The 24,099-nt window shown below is 47.9% G+C and overlaps 1 protein-coding gene across 3 annotated transcripts in view; it reads left to right on the forward strand.

The window, feature by feature from the left end:
* The window catches only part of LOC138467580 (uncharacterized), a 1,374,796-nt gene that overhangs the window by 1,324,310 nt on the left and 26,387 nt on the right, over positions 1 to 24,099 (forward strand). For 2 of the 3 annotated variants that reach the window (XM_069607714.1, XM_069607713.1), the window contains exon 14: positions 13,089 to 13,194. The exons of the other annotated variant lie outside the window; for it this stretch is intronic. In XM_069607714.1, the coding sequence (XP_069463815.1) occupies positions 13,089 to 13,194 (106 nt within the window). The remainder of the gene's footprint in view (positions 1 to 13,088; positions 13,195 to 24,099) is intronic. 3 annotated transcript variants of the gene reach the window in all.

A 24,099-nucleotide genomic window follows, 5' to 3' on the forward strand; every position in this document is an offset into this window, starting at 1 on the left:
GGAGGATAGGGTGGCTGGGGAAGGCGATTTCTGCCAGGAGTTTAGAGCTTTTCTTTTCTGTGAGCGGAGTTCTTTGAGTTCAGTGGAGAACCAGGTATTTGAGTGTTTGATAGTTTTGGCTTTTTTGGTCTGCAGGGGGGCAATGGCGTCAATGGCGGTGCTTATGGTGCTCTTGTAGATATCTGCTAATTCTGACGGGTCAGATGACTTGAGGTCTGTGGAGAGGATGTGAAGGTGGGGTGTAATTTTATCTTTGGTGAGATTTTTTACACATCTTGCCAGTGCTGGGGGGATGGGGTTAGGTTTGTTTGTGTTAGATACAGCGGGAATAAAGAAGTGAATGAGGTGGTGATCTGACCAAGGAGTCGGGGTGATGGAGCTAATGTCGACGTGACAGTTGTGGTCAGCTATCCAGTCCAGGATACGGCCTTTGTTGTGTGTGGGTGAGGTTATTTTTTGGTCGAAGCCTAGTTCTTTTAAGGCTAGTGCAAGAGATTTAGCAGGCTTGTCCTTTTTATCGTTATACCCCAGGTTAAGGTCACCTAGAAGGATGCTTTTGGAGGTGAGTTTTAGGTTTTCTGTTAGGCGGTGTACAAGGTTCTCATGGAACTCTGTTAGGGGGCCGGGCGGGCGGTAGACTAGGTTGAAGGTGATGGTGGAGTTAGGGGAGAGGGCAATTTTTATAGCTAGAGAGTCTATGTTGTCACCTAGATTGGAGGTGATTTGTCTGGCCTCGAGGTGATCTTTCAGGATGAATGCTACCCCACCACCTACTGAGGAGAGGCGGTCTTGCCGGATAATGGCGTACCCCTGTGGGATAGTAAGGTTGAGGGCTGGCCCTGCAGCGCTGTGCAGCCATGTCTCGGTGATGGCTAAGATGTCGAGGTCCAAGCTAATTAGGAGTTCGTGAATTTCAATGGCATGGGCAGGGATGGATCTGGCGTTTATGAGGGCACACTGTAGGTTGTGTGTGTGTTGGGCCGAGGTAGGGGTGGTGTTGAGTGGTGTCGCCGGGATGGGGTGCGGCATGGTGGGTTTAGGTAAGGGTGTTTTGACTGTAAGGGATGGCGTGTTAGGCGTGTTAAGAGTGGTGGGAGGTGCTTGGTGGGTGAGTCTAGGGTATCTAGAACGGAGACCTAGGAGTTGGTTCCTGGTGTGGATGGGTCTGGTGTAGGAAGTTATGCTGGGTGGAGGATGACGTGCTGTGGGGATGCTTTCAGTGAAGAATGATGGTAGGAAGTAGGTGGGAGGAATGTTGGAGAGGAATGCCAGTGGGGCAGCTGGTGAGCTGGTTGATTGTTGGGGCATGGCGAGGGTATCGTTCAACATGGCACAACTAGAAACAGAATGCAATGTGGGCAGCAAAATCAGGGCACAGTATGCGACCATAAGGCACAACACAATAGTGTGGTCTAGATACGACCATAAGGCACAGCACAATAGTGTGGTCTAGATATGACCATAAGGCACAACACAGTAGTGTGGTCACTATGCGACCATAAGGCACAACACAGTAGTGTGGTCTAGATATGACCATAAGGCACAACACAGTAGTGTGGTCACTATGCGACCATAAGGCACAACACAGTAGTGTGGTCTAGATACGACCATAAGGCACAACACAGTAGTGTGGTCTAGATAAGACCATAAGGCACAACACAGTAGTGTGGTCACTATGCGACCATAAGGCACAACACAGTAGTGTGGTCTAGATACGACCATAAGGCACAACACAATAGTGTGGTCTGGATACGACCATAAGGCACAACACAATAGTGTGGTCTAGATATGACCATAGGGCACAACACAGTAGTGTGGTCTGGATACGACCATAAGGCACAACACAATAGTGTGGTCTAGATATGACCATAAGGCACAACACAGTAGTGTGGTCACTATGCGACCATAAGGCACAACACAGTAGTGTGGTCTAGATACGACCATAAGGCACAACACAATAGTGTGGTCTAGATACGACCATAAGGCACAACACAGTAGTGTGGTCTAGATACGACCATAAGGCACAACACAGTAGTGTGGTCTAGATATGACCATAGGGCACAACACAGAGACTACACAGTATTACAGTGGTCGCTGGGTGACCATAAGGCACTACACAATATCACAGTGGTCTCTGGGCGACCGTGGTAACGGTGCTATTGTCAGATGGCAGCATATTGCAGAGCAAGGCAAGAGCATGGTTGGTTGGCTATGGATTGTGCATTAAGTATTTTGTTGCAGTTCAGAAGCACAACGGTGCATGTGGGACCTTGGGCGTAGCAATGTTAGGAGGTGCTAGGTCAGGGCTCTAGCTCGAGGGTCGGGAGTGGATAGTGGAGGAGGGGGGCAGTATGCTTACCCTGTAGGTGGACGGCAAGGGGTCCTGGCTCTAAGCTCGACTATGCACTCCACCTGGAGCAGCACGGGCAGAGTTTGTGGCCCCTGGCTCCAAACAGGCTCTCAACAGGCCTTAGAGTGGCCTTTGCGCTGGCCGCCGGCGTGATCCGCCTGCCGGCGGTTACAGCTGATTTTAGCGAGGCTCAGCCTCGGTTTCAGGCCGCGCTGCGCCCGGCATGCGTGGGTCAGGCGGCGTGTGGGGACAGGGTCAGGCAGGCCCTGTCCGTGCTCCTCGTCGTCTCGTGGTTTCGCTGCTGGGCTGGGGTGCTGGGGGGGCTCCTGCCCTCGCCCCACGGTGTGGAAGAGTGAGTGAGGGGGTAAGCAGGCCTCAACAGGCCTTAGAGTGGCCTTTGCGCTGGCCGCCGGCGTGATCCGCCTGCCGGCGGTTACAGCTGATTTTAGCGAGGCTCAGCCTCGGTTTCAGGCCGCGCTGCGCCCGGCATGCGTGGGTCAGGCGGCGTGTGGGGACAGGGTCAGGCAGGCCCTGTCCGTGCTCCTCGTCGTCTCGTGGTTTCGCTGCTGGGCTGGGGTGCTGGGGGGGCTCCTGCCCTCGCCCCACGGTGTGGAAGAGTGAGTGAGGGGGTAAGCAGGCCTCAACAGGCCTTAGAGTGGCCTTTGCGCTGGCCGCCGGCGTGATCCGCCTGCCGGCGGTTACAGCTGATTTTAGCGAGGCTCAGCCTCGGTTTCAGGCCGCGCTGCGCCCGGCATGCGTGGGTCAGGCGGCGTGTGGGGACAGGGTCAGGCAGGCCCTGTCCGTGCTCCTCGTCGTCTCGTGGTTTCGCTGCTGGGCTGGGGTGCTGGGGGGGCTCCTGCCCTCGCCCCACGGTGTGGAAGAGTGAGTGAGTTTCTGTTCAAATCAAATTAAAAACCCGGAGGATTACAATAACAGTCTGTGTAAGGAATGTATTTTGCTAAGGTAGAAGGATTTCAACACAACCGCTCTTTCCGCCGCTGATATCCAGGCAACCCAGTGGTTTTCGGCTACACTGGTGGGGCACGTTCGAAACAACACTTTTACAGCTGGTCCTAAGGACATAAAACTTATGACCCCAGACAGGATTCTCACGAATGTTCGAATATTTTGCTATGTAAAATGTGTTACGTGTTTAGCCCTAAATGTCTTGTAGATTTGTTGTGCTTGACGCAGCCACTGACACAGATAAGGATTGGCATATGGACTGAACAATGCATCTCTAAAACATTATGGGCTATAGAACCGTCAAATAACCCCCTTTGAAAATTAAGCCTTCAGCATCATTGAAAAACAGTTTGCAAGTGGAAGGAGATAAAGTATATTGAATTGAACGCCTAATGGAATGTCAACATGTTTGCTTATCGAGGCAGTGGTGTGCAATGTGTTTGCACATACTACAGAATCTGTAGCAGGACTGATCATCATCAATGTGGATAAAATTTGAATACAAATTGATGTTTTAAATGTTAATAAAAAATCTGTTGTTTATAAAACCTAATTGCATCTTTATGTTCGGCGGTTATGGGGTGAACATGTCTGGCCTGAACCTGTCGAAACATATTACGATGAAGGGGGTGTAGGTAGTTATGAAGTTTTTGACTGCCTGTGTCGTGAACTGTGAGCCGATGGTGATGAGGTGTCACGAGGTGTTGTCAAGGCTTGGCATTCAGGGAAGGAGGCCTACACGCTACAAAAGCCAGCCAGGAAACATTTTAAATGGTGGATGACTGTGGTATCTGACATCGATTATCAATGGCAGGAAGATATTATGGATTTGAGCCAGTCATGCAGAGACAATTATGGTTTCCGTTATATTCTAGCTGTCATCGACCTACGTTCTATCAAATACGCCTATGTGAAGGCTTTATAGAGCAAGACTTCTAACAGTGTAGCAACAGCTTTTAAACTTATATTTAACAAAGGCTGAGTTCCCACTAAACTACAGATGAATGCCGGTAATGAGTTTTTTTTAAATAAGCCGCTGCAGAGTCTTCTAACTCAGCACAGGGGGCATCACTTTGTAACACACTCTGAAGTTAAAGCCTGTATTGTAAAACGTTTTATACGCTCCTTTAAAACATGGCTCTGGTGATTATTCACAGCTAAAAACACCTGTAGATATGTGGCGGTGTTACCCGCATTTATAAATGTGTATAACAACACGCATCATAGATCTATAAAACCAACACAGCTGGTGTAATGCTGCAGAATTCCCTGGAGGTCTGGAAAAAACGAAACGGCGAAAGACAAAGTAATCTTTACAAAGCGGTGTGAGTAGAACTACAGCGACAAGATCTTTATCGTAGATGGAGTGGCTCAGTGGGATGGTCTGTATATATACAGACTGATTGATTATTCTGGTGAGGTGGTTAAAGGTGTTTTAACAACAAATTCATAGAATCAAAAAAGTCATAAAGAGTAAAGGTCGTGGAGCCAGAAAACAATATCTAGTCAAATGGCTGGGGTGGCCTGACCAATTCATCAGTTGGGTACCTGCCAGATCTCTAGATGCCACAGTGGTGTAATGGGGCTGCACCTTTCTACATTATGCTCCCGAGCAAGGATTCAGCCAAGACATTCCCGGAGAACAAAATGTCCAACTTTACCGTGAAGCTGGCCAAACCTGTACATTTGGAGGGACAATGAACTGTGGCACTCACTGAAGTTCAATACATCCGATTGTGGGACACTTTAGGCAAAGGGGAAGCTATGTTTATTATAAAACTAACAAACCCTCAGAGGCTCTGGCCGGGTGTATTTTCCAAGGGGTATTACCTGAACATACAGTAACTTGTTAGAGCCATCAACAATGCCGTATCAATCATACCCGAGTACGGGGATATGACGTTACAGCTAGACCCGCACCAGCAGAAGGTTTTTCTGCAGGGTCCAGATGTATCTGTCAGGTTTTCACAACAGGGAGACTCTGTTACTTATTGGGACCTGTACAACACATTGGAAGTGAAGAACCATGGGACAACACCAGCACTGACATTAACAGGGTTTTTTACAGCATACGGCAGTGCAGTAGCACCTCGAGCATTCCAAGTGCCTGATGGAATTACTAATAAACGATCTCAGACCCAAATAATCGGACAGACTCAACGAATATGGCAAAATACTACTTTATTATCAGCTCAAATAAAGTAGGGAAACCTGGTGAACAAACAGATTGCAGCTCACTCACTCTCATCTATATTTCGATTGCACAAAGGCTTTATACCTCGATGTACGTTGGCAATGATGGCATCCTCTTTGGCATAAGGTGAAAACCTATGAAAAGGAGGGATTGGTTAAGGAAGCATATATACCTAGTGGACACGCTTTGAACTACCTCTTACTACGTATAATGCAGATTAATATCAGAATATCAGCACCGGATTGGCTTCTGCACCAATGTATGGTACACTGCTACATCGGCCCTCATGATTGGTTGGCATTCTCTCCCAAGCTTGGACATTCGGCCCGTTAGCAGCATGTACGCAAAACGAAACCCAGGTGCAGGAAACAACGTCAGACCACTGCCCACTTGGTCAATTAGCCTACCATCTCTCACCAGTTAAACCCTAAGGCAAGGCTTCTTCCTCTGTAGTTGACCTTGCTGGGACGTTTAAGGGAGTGTAGGTACATCACTATCTTCAGTCGGAGCTTAATGAATAGGCCTTTTTTTCGAGTTTTGCACCACGTTTGAGGAGACCATGGTTTTGTCCATTTCAACCTTTTATTTAGAACTATTTAATTCAATTAAGCTGGGTGCTAATACTCCTCTTGGCCTCTGAAGACTTGGTTGCTCCGTCTTGCATATGCCTTTTTCATCTTTAATTGATCAATACTTGGCACTTGCAATTGTTTTCTCCTTCATTATAAGAGAAATATGCCATGCATATGTAACTTATCCTCTTTGGCTTCCCTTGTGTCTTGCAGTTGCCTCTTGATGTGGCATCCTTGATCCCAAGCCAAACAGATATTCTTTGTTCTTCTCACAAAGCTGTTTTCCCAGCGCCTGTGAGCTCTGCAGTTCTGGTCTCTCTTTTCTGGGCTCTTTGCTAATTATTTATACATAGTCGACGTCCATCTTTTCATCATGGCCACTTTACTCGTTTTATATTTTCTCCTGCAGCAAGCTTCTATATGTCTCATCTACCTTGCGTTTATGCGTATATACATTTGCTAATTCTCTTCTTACTTATCTTCTTAGTGCATATGATTTCTTTGTATTTGCATACATGTTTCTCTCATTACTTCAGTTACATTTTCATTCTTTTAAGTATTTGCATATTGTTTCAGTGTGCCCTTATGTCTTCTCTTCATGATGTCACTTTACTGTGGTATAATTTCACTTATAGCTCGTGTGTATCCAGTGGTGTATGTAGACATCCTTCCACCATGTCATGACATTTGATACGGTTGTCTGAGTCCATAACATGTCTAATATCTTTTTCTTCTCCTCTTTATATGCTCTCTCTCATTCCTTTTCTTTCTTTTCCTGTTCCTCTCTGTCTTCTCTTTCTCTGATATCATCAATGCCCTGACCGTCTAACTTGAGTAATATCTGTCCTCCCAGCCACTTGTTCTGCACTATTGTCACTTCCTTGGCTTCATCCTTCCCTGCTCTTTGTCTCTTAGGTTCTTCCTCTACCTCTATCTGTCTGTCCCTTGTTCCATCACACTCTTTATACTCATTGCATGTTGACATATATTTGCATTCTTTAATCTTGTTTTCTTCCATGTTGTCCACACTGTTTTATGCGGGGGGGCTTGTATGCTGGATTAACATACCCCGCCGCTACCCTTAACTCCTTTAAAGGATAGAATTCCTGTTTCTCAGTATCTGTACTCTTGGTTTCAGAAGGAGAAAGAGGAGCCAAGGGTGTTACATTCTTCCCTTTCTGCTGATAAGTATCCACTCTGTTTCGGGCGGGTCTTCCTTCACGCTCTGATACATTTTCCATAGCTCTAAAATGGCTAAACTTTTCTGTAACTTCTTCCCTGTATATGCAGCGTGCACGTAGGATGTAATGTGTTGTAATACGGTTCTTGATAATGAACCTTCTTGAGGCCAAGGCACATACATTTTGTCAGCCGTGCCTTTTACCCATTCAGAATGGTACTTCCTAATCTTGCGTATGTATCTCGGTAGTGTTTTACACATGTGTAGCAGGGATGTTTCCCCATGATGGCAAGTCGTTTTTGCCTGTCAATACTTACCAGACTTTTTGTTCTTTTATTACTTTAATCGAATATACCACAATAAACAATTTGGGTAAACACCATCAATTGCCGCCCATTACCAAAATACAATTTTGTAACTAATTTTAAAAGAAATTATGTTCTCTCTGTTCCTTTGTTTATAGTCCTATCGATTCTTGCTATCATGATGTTCTATTATTAAAACTCTAAGAATCTTCTTTTATTTATTATTTTTTCTCAACTTTTATCCTTCTCTGATTGATGTCAATCACTTGATTTTAGAGTCTGATAACCTAGTTAAATTATTGCTATTGTTTTATGCCTCCTATTTTAAAAACAATACAAGTTTTTTGCTGACATATTTATAACCCCAAATGCACTTTTTTTATTTTCTGCAATTGCCTTCCTTTACTTTCTCTAGTAAATGTATCTCAACTCAAGTTTATTCCATTCTGGAGTTTGGCACGCATTCCGCCAGCACACACGCAAACGGATGTTGTAGCCTGGTATCCATAACAACAAATACTTGAGGGTTAACAAACCATGTGCAAATATCTACATGCGAACGACCCGGACAGGGTTACATCAAAGTGGTGGTCAGCCTTTCAACCTTCTCGGGATTGCCAAAACAAACACTGCTGTATCTGCGCGTCTATATTCGGCGTTTACGGTTTACGTGGTACATGAAAACCTAATACTAAAATGCATGGACTTTTCTAGCTTACCTAGAAGCAGCAAATACAAACATGTTACAGTTTTGTACATTTTCTGCAACAATATACATCTTAAAGACTGTATAAAAACCCAGCCATTGTGTATCACATGCAACATACTTTTAGATGCTGTAATGAATCATCCACCGTATAAACCCCATCCCAGCCCCCCTGTAAAACAATGGGTGTCCGTTTGTCAGACATTCACAGGACACCTTTTGCCAAGACCAAATACATAATCATTGTACATTCCAAAAGAGTGGGACAGGAAGGAAAGAAGAGTTTAGCCAGTGCCCCTCAATTTGGCATGAACACAGATGCAAATGCCCCTAAGCTATCAGTATCGCTTCATTCCAGTCCTAGCTTTTCCGAGAACAGTAATTTGAATAATGAGGCTTGTAATCTCACTTTGCCCTCTGCAGCTATGTGCCCACAGAGTCTCAGCATGCAAAGGACTGTTAGATAAACAGCCAGATCTGGATAAAGGTGTTCCTGATGACATGGGGGCAGTTGCCAAATAAGTCATTGCTTAGCTGAAGTAATACTTGAACTTGGTGTGACATCATTTATGGCTGTGGTGCTAACACCTAAGGAATTGTTGTTTACTAATGCCCTACTTTGATTGCTTAAATCATGGGTGCACAACATACGGCCCGCGGGCCAGTTGCGGCCCGCCATGCCCTTTTGACCGGCCCGCGAGGCACAAAGACTTTCCTAATGGAGGGCGGCCCGCGGCCACCCTCCATTAGGAAAGTCTTTGTTGTCTTCCGGGCCGGTGAAAACACTGGCCCTCATTGGCTCAGCACACACACGCATCACGTCGCTCCTACGAGCCACGTAATGCGTGTGTGCTGCACCAATGGAGGGCCAGCACTACGGCTGGCGTGGTCCATAAGGCTTGATGCCGGAAGGCATTTCAGCCTTGGACCACGCCAGCCGTAGTACGATCACAGCGTTCCAGCTTACCTGCCGCTTACCTGCCTTCCAGCACGTCTCCGGTAAGTGGTCTGTTTGTGTTTGTGTGTCGGGTTTGTTTTGCTTTATGTTTGTGTGTGTATGTTGCGGGGGGGAGGGGTGTGTGTCGGATGTGTATGAATATTTGTATTTTGTGTGTATGTTGAGATACGGGGGTGGGGGGGTGTGTCGGATGTGTATGAATGTTTGTGTTTGAATGTATTTTGTGTGTATGTTGAGATGCTGGGGTGGGGGGTGTGTCGGATGTGTATGAATGTCTGTATTTTGTGTGTATGTTGAGATGCGGGGGTGGGGGGTGTGTCGGATGTGTATGAATGTTTGTATTTGAATGTATTTTGTGTGTATGTTGAGATGCGGGGGTGGGGGGGTGTCGGATGTGTATGAATGTATTTTGTGTGTATGTTGAGATGTGGGGGGGTGTGAATGTTTGTATTTGAATGTATTTTGTGTGTATGTTGAGATGTGGGGGGGTGTGAATGTTTGTATTTGAATGTATTTTGTGTGTATGTTGAGATGCGGGGGGGGTGTGTCGGATGTGTATGAATGTTTGTATTTGAATGTATGTATTTTGTGTGTATGTTGAGATGCGGGGGTGGGGGGGTGTGTCGGATGTGTATGAATGTTTGTATTTGAATGTATTTTGTGTGTATGTTGAGATGCGGGGGTGGGAGGGTGTGTCGGATGTGTATGAATGTTTGTATTTGAATGTATTTTGTGTGTATGTTGAGATGCGGGGTTGGGGGTGTGTGTCGGATGTGTATGAATGTATTTTGTGTGTATGTTGAGATGTGGGGGGGTGTGTGAATGTTTGTATTTGAATGTATTTTGTGTGTATGTTGAGATGTGGGGGTGTGTGAATGTTTGTATTTGAATGTATTTTGTGTGTATGTTGAGATGCGGGGGTGGGGGGGTGTCGGATGTGTGTCAGATGTTTATGAATGTTTTGATTTGAATGTTTTTTGTGTGCTGATTCGGGGGGGTGGGGGGTTCGGGTCTGTATGGGTGCATGTTTGTGTGTGTGCTGAGTTGGGGGGTGGGGGGTTCGGGTCTGTATGGGTGCATGCTTGAGTGTGTGTGTGCTGAGTTGGGAGTGGGGGTTTGGAGTTGGGGGGGTGGGGGTTTCGGGTCTTTATGGGTGCATGTTTGTGTGTGTGCTGAGTTGGGGGGTGGGGGTGGGGGTTCGGGTCTGTATGGGTGCTTGTTTGAGAGTTTGCTGATTTGGGGGAGTGGGGGGTTCGGGTCTGTATGGGTGCATGTTTGTGTGTGTGCTGAGTTGGGGGGGTGGGGGGTTCGGGTCTGTATGGGTGCATGCTTGTGTGTGTGCTGAGTTGGGGGTGGGGGTTTGGAGTTGGGGGGGTGGGGAATTCGGGTTTTTATGGGTGCATGTTTGTGTGTGCGCTGATTTGGGGGTGGGGGTTCGGGTCTGTATGGGTGCATGTTTGTGTGTGTGCTGAGTTGGGGGGTGGGGGTTCGGGTCTGTATTGGTGCATGTTTGTGTGTGTGCTGAGTTGGGGGGTTTGGTTGGGGGTGAGGGGGCCATGGGGTGGGGGGTTTGGTTGGGGGTGAGGAGGCCATGGGGCGAGGAGGCCATGGGGCATAGTGTTTGGTTGGGGGTAAGGGGGCCCTGGGGCATAGTGTTTGGTTGGGGGTGAGGGGGCCATGGGGCATAGTGTTTGGTTGGGGGTGAGGGGGCCATGGGGCATAGTGTTTGGTTGGGGGTGAGGGGGCCATGGGGCATAGTGTTTGGTTGGGGGTGAGGGGGCCATGGGGCATAATGTTTGGTTGGGGGTGAGGGGGCCATGGGGCATAATGTTTGGTTGGGGTGAGAAGGCCATGGGGCATAGTATTTGGTTGGGGGTAAAGGGGCCCTGGGGCATAATGTTTGGTTGGGGGTGAGGGACATGGGGCATAGTGTTTGGTTGGGGGTGAGGGGGCCATGGGGCATTGTGTTTGGTTGGGGGTGAGGGACATGGGGCATAGTGTTTGGTTGGGGGTGGTGAGGGGGCCATGGGGCATAGTGTTTGGTTGGGGGTGAGGGGGCCATGGGGCATCGTGTTTGGTTGGGGTGAGGGGGCCATGGGGCATAGTGTTTGGTTGGGGGTAAGAGGGCCATGGGGCATAGTGTTTGGTTGGGGGTAAAGGGGCCATGGGGCATAGTGTTTGGTTGGGGGTAAGAGGGCCCTGGGGCATAGTGTTTGGTTGGGGGTGAGGGACATGGGGCATAGTGTTTGGTTGGGGGTGAGGGGGCAATGGGGCATCGTGTTTGGTTGGGGGTGAGGGACATGGGGCATAGTGTTTGGTTGGGGGTGAGGGGGCCATGGGGCATAATGTTTGGTTGGGGTGAGGGGGCCATGGGGCATAGTGTTTGGTTGGGGGTAAGGGGGCCCTGGGGCATAGTGTTTGGTTGGGAGTGAGGGACATGGGGCATAGTGTTTGGTTGGGGGTGTGGGTGCCATGGGGCATCGTGTTTGGTTGGGGGTGAGGGGGCCATGGGGCATAGTGTTTGGTTGGGGGTGGTGAGGGGGCCATGGGGCATAGTGTTTGGTTGGGGGTGAGGGGGCCATGGGGCATAATGTTTGGTTGGGGGTGAGGGGGCCATGGGGCATAATGTTTGGTTGGGGTGAGAAGGCCATGGGGCATAGTATTTGGTTGGGGGTAAAGGGGCCCTGGGGCATAATGTTTGGTTGGGGGTGAGGGACATGGGGCATAGTGTTTGGTTGGGGGTGAGGGGGCCATGGGGCATTGTGTTTGGTTGGGGGTGAGGGACATGGGGCATAGTGTTTGGTTGGGGGTGGTGAGGGGGCCATGGGGCATAGTGTTTGGTTGGGGGTGAGGGGGCCATGGGGCATCGTGTTTGGTTGGGGTGAGGGGGCCATGGGGCATAGTGTTTGGTTGGGGGTAAGAGGGCCACGGGGCATAGTGTTTGGTTGGGGGTAAGGGGGCCATGGGGCATAGTGTTTGGTGTGGGGTAAGAGGGCCCTGGGGCATAGTGTTTGGTTGGGGGTGAGGGACATGGGGCATAGTGTTTGGTTGGGGGTGAGGGGGCAATGGGGCATCGTGTTTGGTTGGGGGTGAGGGACATGGGGCATAGTGTTTGGTTGGGGGTGAGGGGGCGATGGGGCATAATGTTTGGTTGGGGTGAGGGGGCCATGGGGCATAGTGTTTGGTTGGGGGTAAGGGGGCCCTGGGGCATAGTGTTTGGTTGGGGGTGAGGGACATGGGGCATAGTGTTTGGTTGGGGGTGTGGGTGCCATGGGGCATCGTGTTTGGTTGGGGGTGAGGGGGCCATGGGGCATAGTGTTTGGTTGGGGGTGGTGAGGGGGCCATGGGGCATAGTGTTTGGTTGGGGGTGAGGGGGCCATGGGGCATAATATTTGGTTGGGGTGAGGGGGCCATGGGGCATAGTGTTTGGTTGGGGGTAAGGGGGCCATGGGGCATAGTGTTTGGTTGGGGGTAAGGGGGCCCTGGGGCATAGTGTTTGGTTGGGGGTGAGGGGGCCATGGGGCATAGTGTATCTAGGGTCAATAAAATATATATAAGTTAATTAAACAGGCGAGATACAATAACTAAATAGAAATAAATTATAACAATGGAAAATGTGTAGTACAAAATGTAAGTTTGAAATGCAAATAAAAATCGTTACCTCTCAAAAACATTCTTTTTCCATGTGTTTAGTACAAATTGGGGGTTTAAAAAGCCTCCTGCCACGCCCCGCCTACCGCCCCGCCCACATTTAGTTTTCGGCCCACTATAGACCTCATGTAAGGTACTTTCGGCCCTCTGTCAAAATCAGTTGTGCACCCCTGGCTTAAATAATATTGACTAATATATGTTATTAGTTCTAGAAAGTCAACGGAAGATAGAATATGTGTGTGCAGCCCTTCAAAGGACATTGTCAGCATCCCCCTCTCCATAGAAGAAATTGCATTAAAGAATCCTACTATGGTACGTGAATTTATAATATATAAAAATCAAAAGATTGCTGATTCTAATCCTTGCCTCGTTTCTGTCTGATTCAAAGTGTTAATGTAATTCATGATTTGGAGGGCCATTTGCACATATCAAAAGCACTTTCTTACTATATCTTCTGGCCATAAAAAAGTTGTATATCTTTGAAACTTGCATGACCACTGGTGACATATCAGTTGCTTCTTGGAGTATAAAAAAAAAATAATTTACATAATATTTTACTCACAGTATTCTATCATAATTGTAGCTTTACTCTTTACTTCCTTCACTGATGAAAGAATGTCACTGAAGAACATATTACTTACCCCTGGCAATGTTCTTTTGACTGGATGTTCCTCCCACGTATTCCTTATCTTTTAAATATTTGTATGTCTTGTAGCTTTGGAAAAATTGTCATATTGTCGGGTGCTGTGCGTTGTTGAGTCGTGGCCCTGGACAGCCTCCATCCTGTCCTCGACTGTGGCGTTGACACTAGCATAACTAGCTGGCCCGTGATTGTTGCCCCAGCTCTAGTTTTTTTCCTTCCTATCTGCACGGTGGGTGGGCGCTCACCTTGGCTTTTTTGAAATTTTAAATGAAATTGAATGATGGTAGAGCAACCTCAGAAAAATGTGTGGGACTAATCCGCACACATTTTCCTATGCTCGTCGCATGACATACACATAGACCTGTGTACTCTTGGTGGACGCAGCCTCTAGGCACCGTTCTCCCTGTCATATTTAGTTGGAAAATGACAGCCAGCAGTACATCAAGGCATCTCAGAAGAGGAAGGCAAAACCTTCCTCCTGCCATGGCCAGCCTAATTACCTAACAAGGCCTCCATGAATCTGCCATGCCCTTTGTTAGTTGCTGGTGGCAGTTTCATACTAATCAGATTTAATTAAAGCAGGCCCATGGGAGGCCTGGTTGCTAGACTAACAAAAGACAGGAAATACTCAACAAACTTTGATATGCACTGCGTCAACCTGAAGCCTGCTCCCGCCTCTCAGTATCAAGGGCAGTGACCTGTCATGTCTGGGACTATGTGTTTACAGTAGGCAACCCCGCAGGGGGACCCCATCCAGAAGGTACGAGTATGTGGATTGATGGATACAGAAAGTCTGTTCTTGCTGCGGCTTCAAGGCAAACCTGCCACTTTTATTAGGAACCACAGAGAGCTCCATTAACTAGAAAGACCCATTGATTCACAACAGACAGGAAGATGGGTGGGACTTAGTATCACCCCTTTACCTTTTCTGCTGCAAAGCAGTCTGGTTATGATCTCATGTATACAGGAGATTGTTGGTAGGGACCCAGGATTGGTTCATTAAGGTACGCTTAGCCTACACCAATCACTGCAGCCCATTTGGCTTTAAAAGAGGGCTGAGTCCCTCTTTTGGGTAGATCATCTGAAGACTTTGCAAGGAGTAACAAGAAGAACTCTGCATTGAACCCTGGCTGAAGGGACAGTCTACCTTGCAGCTTTCACCAGTGAAGGAAGGCCAGGATTTCCAAAGAGGGAAGCAAGGTCCCTCCCCTGAACATCTCCCAGGGAACAGATGGATATACTGAATCCAAAGGACCATCCAGCAGCTCGGGAACCGGTACCCAGCCCGCACACAGCGTGCCATGCTAGGCTCTGCAAGCAAGCATCCTAGGTGGGAAGTACCAGAGAGTCTCTGAACCAAACCAAGGACAAGGCCGATGCCTGCAACACTCTCCTCAGCTTTGGGCCGTCTGTCTTAAAGGACAGCACAAGCCCAGTGAAGAAGCTAGGAAGAGTGCATTGACAAGCATCAACCACCATCCGCCTTAAAGACATGTTCGAGCCAGTCAAGCCCTTCGCTCTGCAACTCACTGCACCACTGACTGTTGTCATGCCGCAGTCGCTAACGTTGTCGCCTTGACTAGTGCTTCTGACCCACCAACCAGCACTGTGACAACAATTCGTGACCCTGCGCCTCTGTGTAGGCCAACCTGCAGCCATCCGTACAGCCTTGCTTGCCGAACTACCTGCCACCAGATGCACCAGCTGACTCCCATCTTGAACTCTGTTGCAGGAGCTGTGAAGCGCCCTGAAACCGACTCGACTGTCGAGCAACAAGAACATCTACAAGCACAAGGTACATTGTAGTTCTGTCCCCCTGGTCCTTCTCCGAAGGCCCTGTAAAGACTGGAGAGGGGTTTCCTTACTCCTGCCCTCTATATGGCAGAGTAGAAGCACAGAGCACCCCAGCCAAGGTTCTCTATTGTTGGTAGCAATGGACGAGCAACCAAGACTTATGCTCTCAGGAGGTGATGCAGGCTGGTTCTTAAGTACAGTGTAGTCCCCAAACTCCAACAAAGTAATGTCCACACACTATGTTATGTGATAACAAAGTTCTTTATATAAATAAGGTTCAAACATATATACACAATCAATAACACGCTTCTTTAAAATGCACAAACTGCTGTCAGTTTCAATGACATACAAGTCCAATAGTAATGTGAATCAACATCAGACATAGTAAGGAAGACAAGTTAGGTTAAACAATGGCAGAATAGTTTGTCCCACTACCATGAAACAGTTATGTGTGAGGATCCTCCCACCTGTGCAACCTGTAAAGAAAGTGCATCAACAAGCCCAGTCCATATATGTTTAAAATAGTCTTGGTTCCTGCTAGAATGTTCTACTACCCCAATGTACCTGAGTTTAGCAGAGTTTCTTCGACAGTTCGTCGACGCGTCCCTCGTGGGTGAACTCCCTTTAAAGCAGGAGCCACTGGGCGTCGAGAGTCCTTGAAGAAAATGTGAACACTGTCGTCGAGAGAGCATCTCCGACCTTCGCAGTGCTTGTCGACGATCGGTCACAGACGTCCTGTGAAGATGAAGCGTGCAGTGCACCTCGATGTCAAGAGTTTGTTGCTGCAAAGCAGATCGATGAACGTAGGCCCAGCAGCCGGCCTCTGGTGTTGGAATTGCCGTCGACTGTCAGGACTCGACCACGGCTGGCTTTCAGATCTTTGTTGGTCTATGTCTTTGTGGACTTCAGGTGGCGGGAATACCACCAGCGGATTCTCCTCGGTTCGTCGACGACCTTGACTTTCTCTCGTGAGACAAAGCGGTTGACGGTGATGGCAAGGGAGTCCTACATTTCAAATGTCTTAGGCAAAGGTGGAGCGGCACAGCTCCGGTCGTCGTGCAGCACAGCGTCAAGCTGTCCCCGCTTCTGGACAACACACTCGCAGGCTTCCATCTGTTACAGCAAACCTACGAGCCCTGGTCGGCGACGATGGACTTCGATGTCCCGGTGATTCACTTCAGATTCCTCAGCGGTCCCTGTCTCTGGTCGACAGTCTTTCGGCTTGACTTCCAGGGTTCCTTTGTGAAAATTAGCTTTCTGCACGATATTCCCTCGCAGCTCGGGTAGAGGTCCCCTATCCAGGTCCTCTCTTGGATCAGTCCTTGACAGACACGACAGATTTCTGATTTCGACAACAGCAAGCAGCAGCAAAACCTTCTTCTACCATCTGGATATACTGTTCTGTCTCTCATCCACACTGCTGAGCCAAGCTCAGGCAGCCAATCATTCAGAAGGACATTCATGCAGGCACGCAGCCAATCAGGCTCATAGTGCATTCAGGTCATTAGTGTCCGGTCAAAGATTTGAATCCAAAAGGATCGAATGCCATAGGATCGAGTCAATTTGACCTAAAACAAAAGGGTTGAATTTTTTTTTTTAAATATATCTTTTTCTGGGTTTCTGTTTTGGAAAAAAAAGTGTTTTTTACCCCAAAAAGGGGGTTTAGGGGTGGGCCCCCCCCAAAAAAATAAAAGTTCAAAAAATAAAAAAAAAGAATCCACCCTTTTTGTTTTAGGTCCTTTTGATTCGACCCTTTTGTCATTCAATCCTTTGCATTCGAATCTTTGACCTATAACCCAGGTCATTTACTTCCACCCAGACACCCATAACAAGGAATGTGGATTGGGGCAATCACCCAGCCTTTCAGCACACCACACTGCATTCATGTCAGTTCCGGGCAGGGCTGTCTAATTCTTTGTGTCACACACACGGATACCAGACACCATAACATGGACTGCATATTGGTCACATACTCCATTCACTCAGGTCCCACCCCAAGGGTGTACCCACAACATACAGTCACTGGGAAGGTTCTAGCCAGTCTGGTCTGGCCTTCCCCGCAATACCATATATGGTTCTTCCACTCAGTCAGGGGAAGGGACAGAGTCAGGGCTTCGCAGGAGGCCACAAGGGGCATCGTGTCTCCTATCAGGAATCCACTGATTCCTATGGCTGGGCCTGGGAATCCCAAAATGGAGGATACTCAGAGCAATTGTCAAATTCAGCATGGAGCTGCCACCAGCCCATACCCTGCTCTGTAGGCCCCATAAAGGTGCCCTAAGACATACCCTAGGGGTACAGGGTTGTACCCCCACCCATGAGTGGCATAAGGGTATCCCATGGGTCTGTACACCACAACCAAAACAAGGAAGAGCTGCCCTGCCAGGAACTCCTTTGCAGAAAACACACGAAAAGGGAGCGCAGGACAAGGACATTGAGGCCCTGTCCCTCCAATGCATTTACAGCATCACAGGCCCCTAGTAACATTGTATGACCCATTGCTCCTTTTGTGCTGAAACTAAGTATCCTTGAACTATTGTGATTCATTACTTTACTGGCTACCTTCCTGTCAGTATCCAGAGTGCACCACCTTTCCTTCTTGAAACTGTCTGTCCTCTGCATTCCTTTACAGGGTGGGTTGTATTTTGTAGTGTGCTAGAACTGTCTGTTGTGATAATGATAAAGTAGATATGTGTATACAACCTTGACTGGACATTCCCTTTTAGCATTGGGTAATAATTGTATTTTTGCTGTGTTACAACTAATTAATGATCCATGACCTTGCAGAGAAAAGGCTGCCATTCCATACACATTACCAAAATGGTACAAGGAGGTTTATAATGTGCTTGTGTTTCCAATCTGTTTGGATCCCTTCTGGTGTACTGGAGGTGTGGGGCTGATCGGTGGTTTAGAAGAAACCGATATTCTTCCCTGGACCACTGGTGCCCCAGAAGTTGATTCTTCACACTATACTCAACAGTCTTAAGTGTATGACCCAGACATTGAAGGGAAGGAACGAGTAAAATACAGAAATCCTCACCAGGATAGAAGGGTAGGTTGGAAGGGCGATGAGGAACACCTGTGAGGAACATCCAGTCGAAGGAACATTACCAGGGTAAGTAATTTGTTTTTCGAATGGATTGTGTCTTCCCACATATTCCTCATCTTTGATAGACTCCCAAAGCAGTATGTTGAAGGATGTGGGAATAGAGAATGTACTGCTGATTAATGCCATGAAGTACAGCCTTGCCAAATGTTGCCTCCTGGCTTGACATTGCATCCAGGCAATAGAATTTGCTAAAAGTGTTCAAAGAGGACCAAGTTGCTGCACTACAAATGTCTTGTACTGGCATTCCTCTCTCAAAAGCTGAAGAAGTAGCCACTCCTCGGGTGGAATGAGTTCTTTGAACATCGGGTGGATCTTTGCTAGCCAAGGTAAAGCATTCTGAGATGCATAAAATTATCCAGTGAGAGATGGTTTGTTTGGTGATGGCTTGTCCCAGTTTGCGGCTAGAATAGCTCACGAAGACCTGGTCATCTTGCCTGATTTGGCCATTTTAGAACTATAGAAGCATAGGACCCTCTTTGGTTCTAAACAATGTAACCTCTCCTCCTTACAGGGAGAAACGTTTGACCCGCAGAGAGTTGGAACCAAAGGACAGAAGGACTCTGGCCGGGAGGTATTTAGGGAGGGGAAGCTGGATGTAAAGAAGTCCCAGGCCCCAGATAGCCTTGTGGATGATGCAAATGGCCTTGAATTTGATCCTTGCGGCCAATGGAGAGATTGTAGGGATGGAGAAATGCTGTCCCTGTGCTTGATGCCGAGGATAGGTCTTGCAATCCTATTCTGGATTAGTTGAAGGGGGCAAAGGGAGGAAAGAGGCAGATTGAGGAAGAGATTATTGCAGTAGTATAGCCGGAGAGAACCAGGGCTCTGGAGACATTGAGCTTCTGGGGGAAGGTGAGGAAAGGTAGAATGCCCATGGGAAGGTGGAGCTGATAGTTTGACTTCTTGGCAAGGTCTGTGATGTGTGGAGAGAAAGAGAGAGAGGAGTCAATGATGATCCCAGGGGTTTTTGCTTCACAGGTGGATGAGGGGAAGGGACCCAAGGAGTCTGGCGAGAGTGGGGGGAAACAGGGAGCAGGCGTCCCAATGAGAAGGATCTCTGTCTTGCTGGTATTAAGGCAGAGATCATTGGCAGATCACCATGCCTGAATAGCAGTCAGGCAGTCAGTTATGAGGGAGGAGGAGGAGAAGGTAGAGGATGGCAGCTTGAAGGAGAGCCCTGTGTCGTCTGCATAACACTGGAAATGGGGGGAGAAAGTGGAGATCAGGTGGGCCAGAGGGGCCAGGTAGATGTTGAAGAGCAATGGTGATAGGATAGAGCCCTGAGGGACGCCACAGGAAGAAAGTGTGGTGGAGGAGAGAAAAGGACCCATTTGCACTTGGGAAGGTCTGTTTGAAAGGAAGGAGGTGAGCTATGCCAAGCTGTCCATGATGCTTAGGGTATCATGGAGACGGTTTATGAGGATGGAGTGGTTGACTGTGTCAAAGCAGAAGTAAGATCAAGGAGGATCAGAGCAGAGGGAGTGTTAGAATCCAGGTTAGAGAGTAGGTCTTCACAGGTGTTCAGGACAGCAGTTTCTGTGCTCTCCTGAAACCAGCCCGTTTGGTGTGGAGGGTCAGTTGGGGGATGACCATCTTATTCATGAGTTCACCCAGAAAAGGGGTGATAGAGATAGGGCAATAGTTAGCCGGGCAAGAAGGGTCATAGCAGAGGACAATGGAGGGAGGAGAAGAGGAGGAGACTGCAGTAGTATTGGCAAGTTCCTTGCAGATTTTAAAGAGTTCAGCTGTGTTATTGGTGGATCCAGAGGAGCGAGGTTGGACATGAGCCCTCTTCTTGGAGCACATGGAGAGACGATATTTCCTTTGGAGTAGGCAGCAGGCCAGTTTGTCAGTGGATGAGCTAGATGTCTGCCACTTCCGCTCTGCAGCTTTGAACTTGAATTTCAAAGTAGCCAAGTCGCAGTCATACAAAGAGTAGCCTTTGGAGGCAGGCTTCATGCGGATCCTCATGATGGGAGCAAGGATGTCCAGGGTGTTAGAGATAGAAAGATGAAGGTTAGCTAGAACAGAGTCAGAAGGAGAGTCGAACAAAGGGGGAGGAGGGATGAAGGAAGGGTCAGATGGTTCTTTCGGACAGGGAGGTTGACTCCTGAATGTTCGCAATTTTATGTGGGCTACTTGTGAGACCCATTGGTCAAATTGGGGTAGGTTACTTCCCTGGTTCAATACTCACTCAGTATCCCAAATGACGACGCAAACTGGATCCCTGCAACCCAGATACTCGAAGAACCTGGGATAGTCCTAGCCCAGGTCTCCTCACACGAGGGAGATCTTCATTTAGATTTGCCCCTTTGCTGATTCAAAAATCCCTAGAACAAAAGGGAAAATCAAATGGAAGAGCGGGAGCACCACACTTCTTTAAACCAGGCTGCAAAGAAAATGAACAAAGATTAGACCCAATGATGTTTTGTGACACAACATATAATCACAATCAAAAGGCCTGCCTATGCAATGAAGTTTGATCTTGGGTCAACCCATGGGCAGCAGATCCTAGGACTTCAACCCGCTCCAAACTCACTAAAATAGAAGACAGGGAAAAATAAGGCTTGTTTTATTCACTAGTGACTGAATAGTGTCTGATGAAAAAAAGGAGCTAATAATCAGTAAGTCTTACCAGTGTGGGACAGTTGTCAGAATATGGATAAAGAGTTCAATCCAGAGAGAACCAACAAAATAGGATAGGGAAGGTTAGTATGGGAACTGCACCCGAACGGCACAAGGGACGCACTACAGTCAGGTAGGTGCTGCACTGTGTAACTTCCTGCAGAGCGTCCAGAGAGTGCACTTATCTGTTCTGTGTTGACAATTAGAGGGTAGATTAGAATGTCCTAGAGGTGTTAAAAGTGACAAGGTAGCTAGCGGTCAGGTAACAGCTGTGGAGTGATTGCAGTATGAGAATACAACAAGAGCACAGAGGTGTCAGCTGAACATGATCGTGCTGATATGAAAATACAAGAGTGCGAGAGGGAAGGTCCACAGACAATAACACAAAGAATTCAGAGCAGAATCAAAAAGAGGAGAAGCTTTCAAGATTGGTACTATGTTTCTTCTTAGTAGCAGTTGTCTGTGAATCAAGAAGGCAGTCCGTTTAAGCAGGCGTAGGTTTGTTGTCATGCGGTTATCAAAAGTACAAAATCAGCAAGCAAAAGCAACGTCAGGGATGAGGCAGGGATTTGAAGCTTCAAAGGGAGTCCGGATACTGAGAAAGACACAGTACTGGTCTGTAATCAGAAGCAGCATTATGTGTGAACTGCAGGTTTTTATACAGTATCAGCGTAGTATGGCGGCTGGAAGAGTACGTGCAAAATCAAGTGACACGTAGCGAAACGCCGGATCGTAGTGGGACGCATCGTAATCAGATGCGGCTACGCTGCGAATGTCTCCATGGTTACTTCCGTTGTTGGTAGAATGGAGCAGCAACGTAATGGGTCAAACAGGATACCTGTCTTGGCTTCTTCTTTGATGGTGGTGCGTTCTATTAGGATTCCCGACCCACTAGGACCATGACACCAAGACTAACTGGGCTGGTAGGTTGGGAATCACCGCCATAGTAAGATTCAGTTTTCTTTCCAAGGTGTTGATGGGTATTTGTGCGTGTGGGTGTCTCTCAACATGGCCATGGACACAAGCTACTTTTTCTTCCCCAATTCTCTTCCAACCCTGGGGAAGTAAATCTGTTCTTATTGCGTACTCCTTGCTCCCAGTGTCTAGTTGAGCCCGGATAGTTCTTCCTTCCAATGTAACCGGTATCCGATAAGGAGTAACCGGTATCCGATAAGGAGTTTTCTCGCCTGTGTCTCCCTTTACTCTTGGGGTTTAATACTTTTAGACGGCTGGTCACCTCCTTCTGTACATATCTCTCTTGATTGGTGTAAGGAATTGATGGTGGCAGACACAAGTGATCACAGTTCAAGGGTGTTTATTGATATTTATAATGGGTGAGATAAATGCCTAATCTAAACCTAAATCTAAGATGGGAGCAAGCAAGCTACAACCATCCAATAATAATATGGCAGTCCTAGTGGCATCTTGTCAAATAAAAAGGGCCTATACTAAAATATCCTATTGCCAATCCTTACTACTAAACTACAAAATCAGTGTGGGATAAGGTTCACCAGAAAAGAAAGAAATATTCACAAAATGAAAGTCAGGATGGTAAGACTGGGTCTCCCTTCCCCACGTTTGAAGCATGGGACAAAGCAGAACTCTCGAGCACAGCGCACTCCTTGGCCTCGTCAGCACAAGGTTCACAATTCAGTTCAGTGATATCATAAACCTTCAGAGTCTAAGAGCCTCATTACGAGGAGGGCAGTAAGGGATTAACAGCGCTGGTAAAGGTGCCAGAGCCATTAACCCCTTACCGCCCCATTACAAGGTCCGCTCGCGGGACCCCCTCAGGACGCCTGGTTTTACCAGGCGTCCTGAGGGGGTCCCGCGAGCCGCCCAGCATGCTAACAACGGGCCCGTCATTAACGGGCCCGTTGTTACCATGCTCCCCATTCCCATTGAGCCCTATGGGGCTCAGATGGGAATGGGGATGGACCGGGTCCCGGTTCCTTGAATGGGGAAATAGCGGGCCCTCCAAGGTCGGAATGGCCTGGTATTTCCCCATTCAGGGACCTCAGACCCGGGTTTGGGGGTAGCCATGCCCTTATTAAGGGAATGGCTACCTCCAAACTCGCAATGAGGCCCTAAGTCTCCTTCTTTCAAAAGTCTCTTGTCTTAGGAGGCTTGCTGATCCAAAGAAACAAACAGATAAACTAAAAGTTACTTCAGTGCTCCCGTACATTGGGTGATTGCTCTTAGTCCCCTTGGATCCCTCTCTGCTGGGCTCAGATTCTTCTTGTAGCTTGGGCCTCCCTCCGTCGTGTTCACTAAAGCTTTTCTATAATACAGTTCATGTATCCTTAACACAGTTCATGCATTGCTTAATTTTATCAGAAAGCAGTGTTTTCCCTTATCCTGGCTTTCTCTCGACATCCCTCTGTCAGGTTCACACCTGTTCAGTTAACAGTTCACAACCTTCTCAGAAAGCTGGATTCCTTCCCCTAGCTTTCCTCTGACCACAGGTCAGAGACTTTCGATTTATAAGGATTTGACCTTTACCCTTATAGCACCGCTCTGACTGTCAGAGTCTTTTGAATGAGTGCCCACGTGGCACCGGACCTGTCTGCACCTGGAACTTTACTGGGCTTTCTTTCAAGTTCAATCACATACACAAGTTCTTTGTCTTTCAGATTCCTTGCATTCAGAAATGTTGCCACTTGCAACCTTGGGCCCCAAACAGTTCGGTTTACCATCTACTTCATCCGACTCACCGGCTGTGCTGAACCCCTTCGGCTTCTTTGTTCTCTGGAGTCAAGGATAGAACCACGGTAGTCAGCTTGCCTCTCCGCCTGCGTTATCAAAGAGAGAGGCCCCTATGTACCATTGACGTCTGCTGCTTTGCATGCCAGCTGTAGCGCCTGGTCTTATGCTTTCCACTTTGGAGGCTTCGAGGTCCTGAGTTGAAAAGGGCAAGGGCGATTACCCCTTTGTCGTCTTTCCAGGCCTCGCCGCCTTTCTTCTCTATTTGAACTGCCAGTTAGGTGTAGCTGTCTTCTCGTGCGTTCGGCCTTGCTCAAAGTGTGCTTTTGTGCTCTGCCTTTTA

The sequence above is a fragment of the Ambystoma mexicanum genome, chromosome 4q (assembly GCF_040938575.1).
Source record: "Ambystoma mexicanum isolate Mex_15411 chromosome 4q, UKY_AmexF1_1, whole genome shotgun sequence".
In the NCBI taxonomy this organism is placed as follows: Eukaryota; Metazoa; Chordata; class Amphibia; order Caudata; family Ambystomatidae; genus Ambystoma; species Ambystoma mexicanum.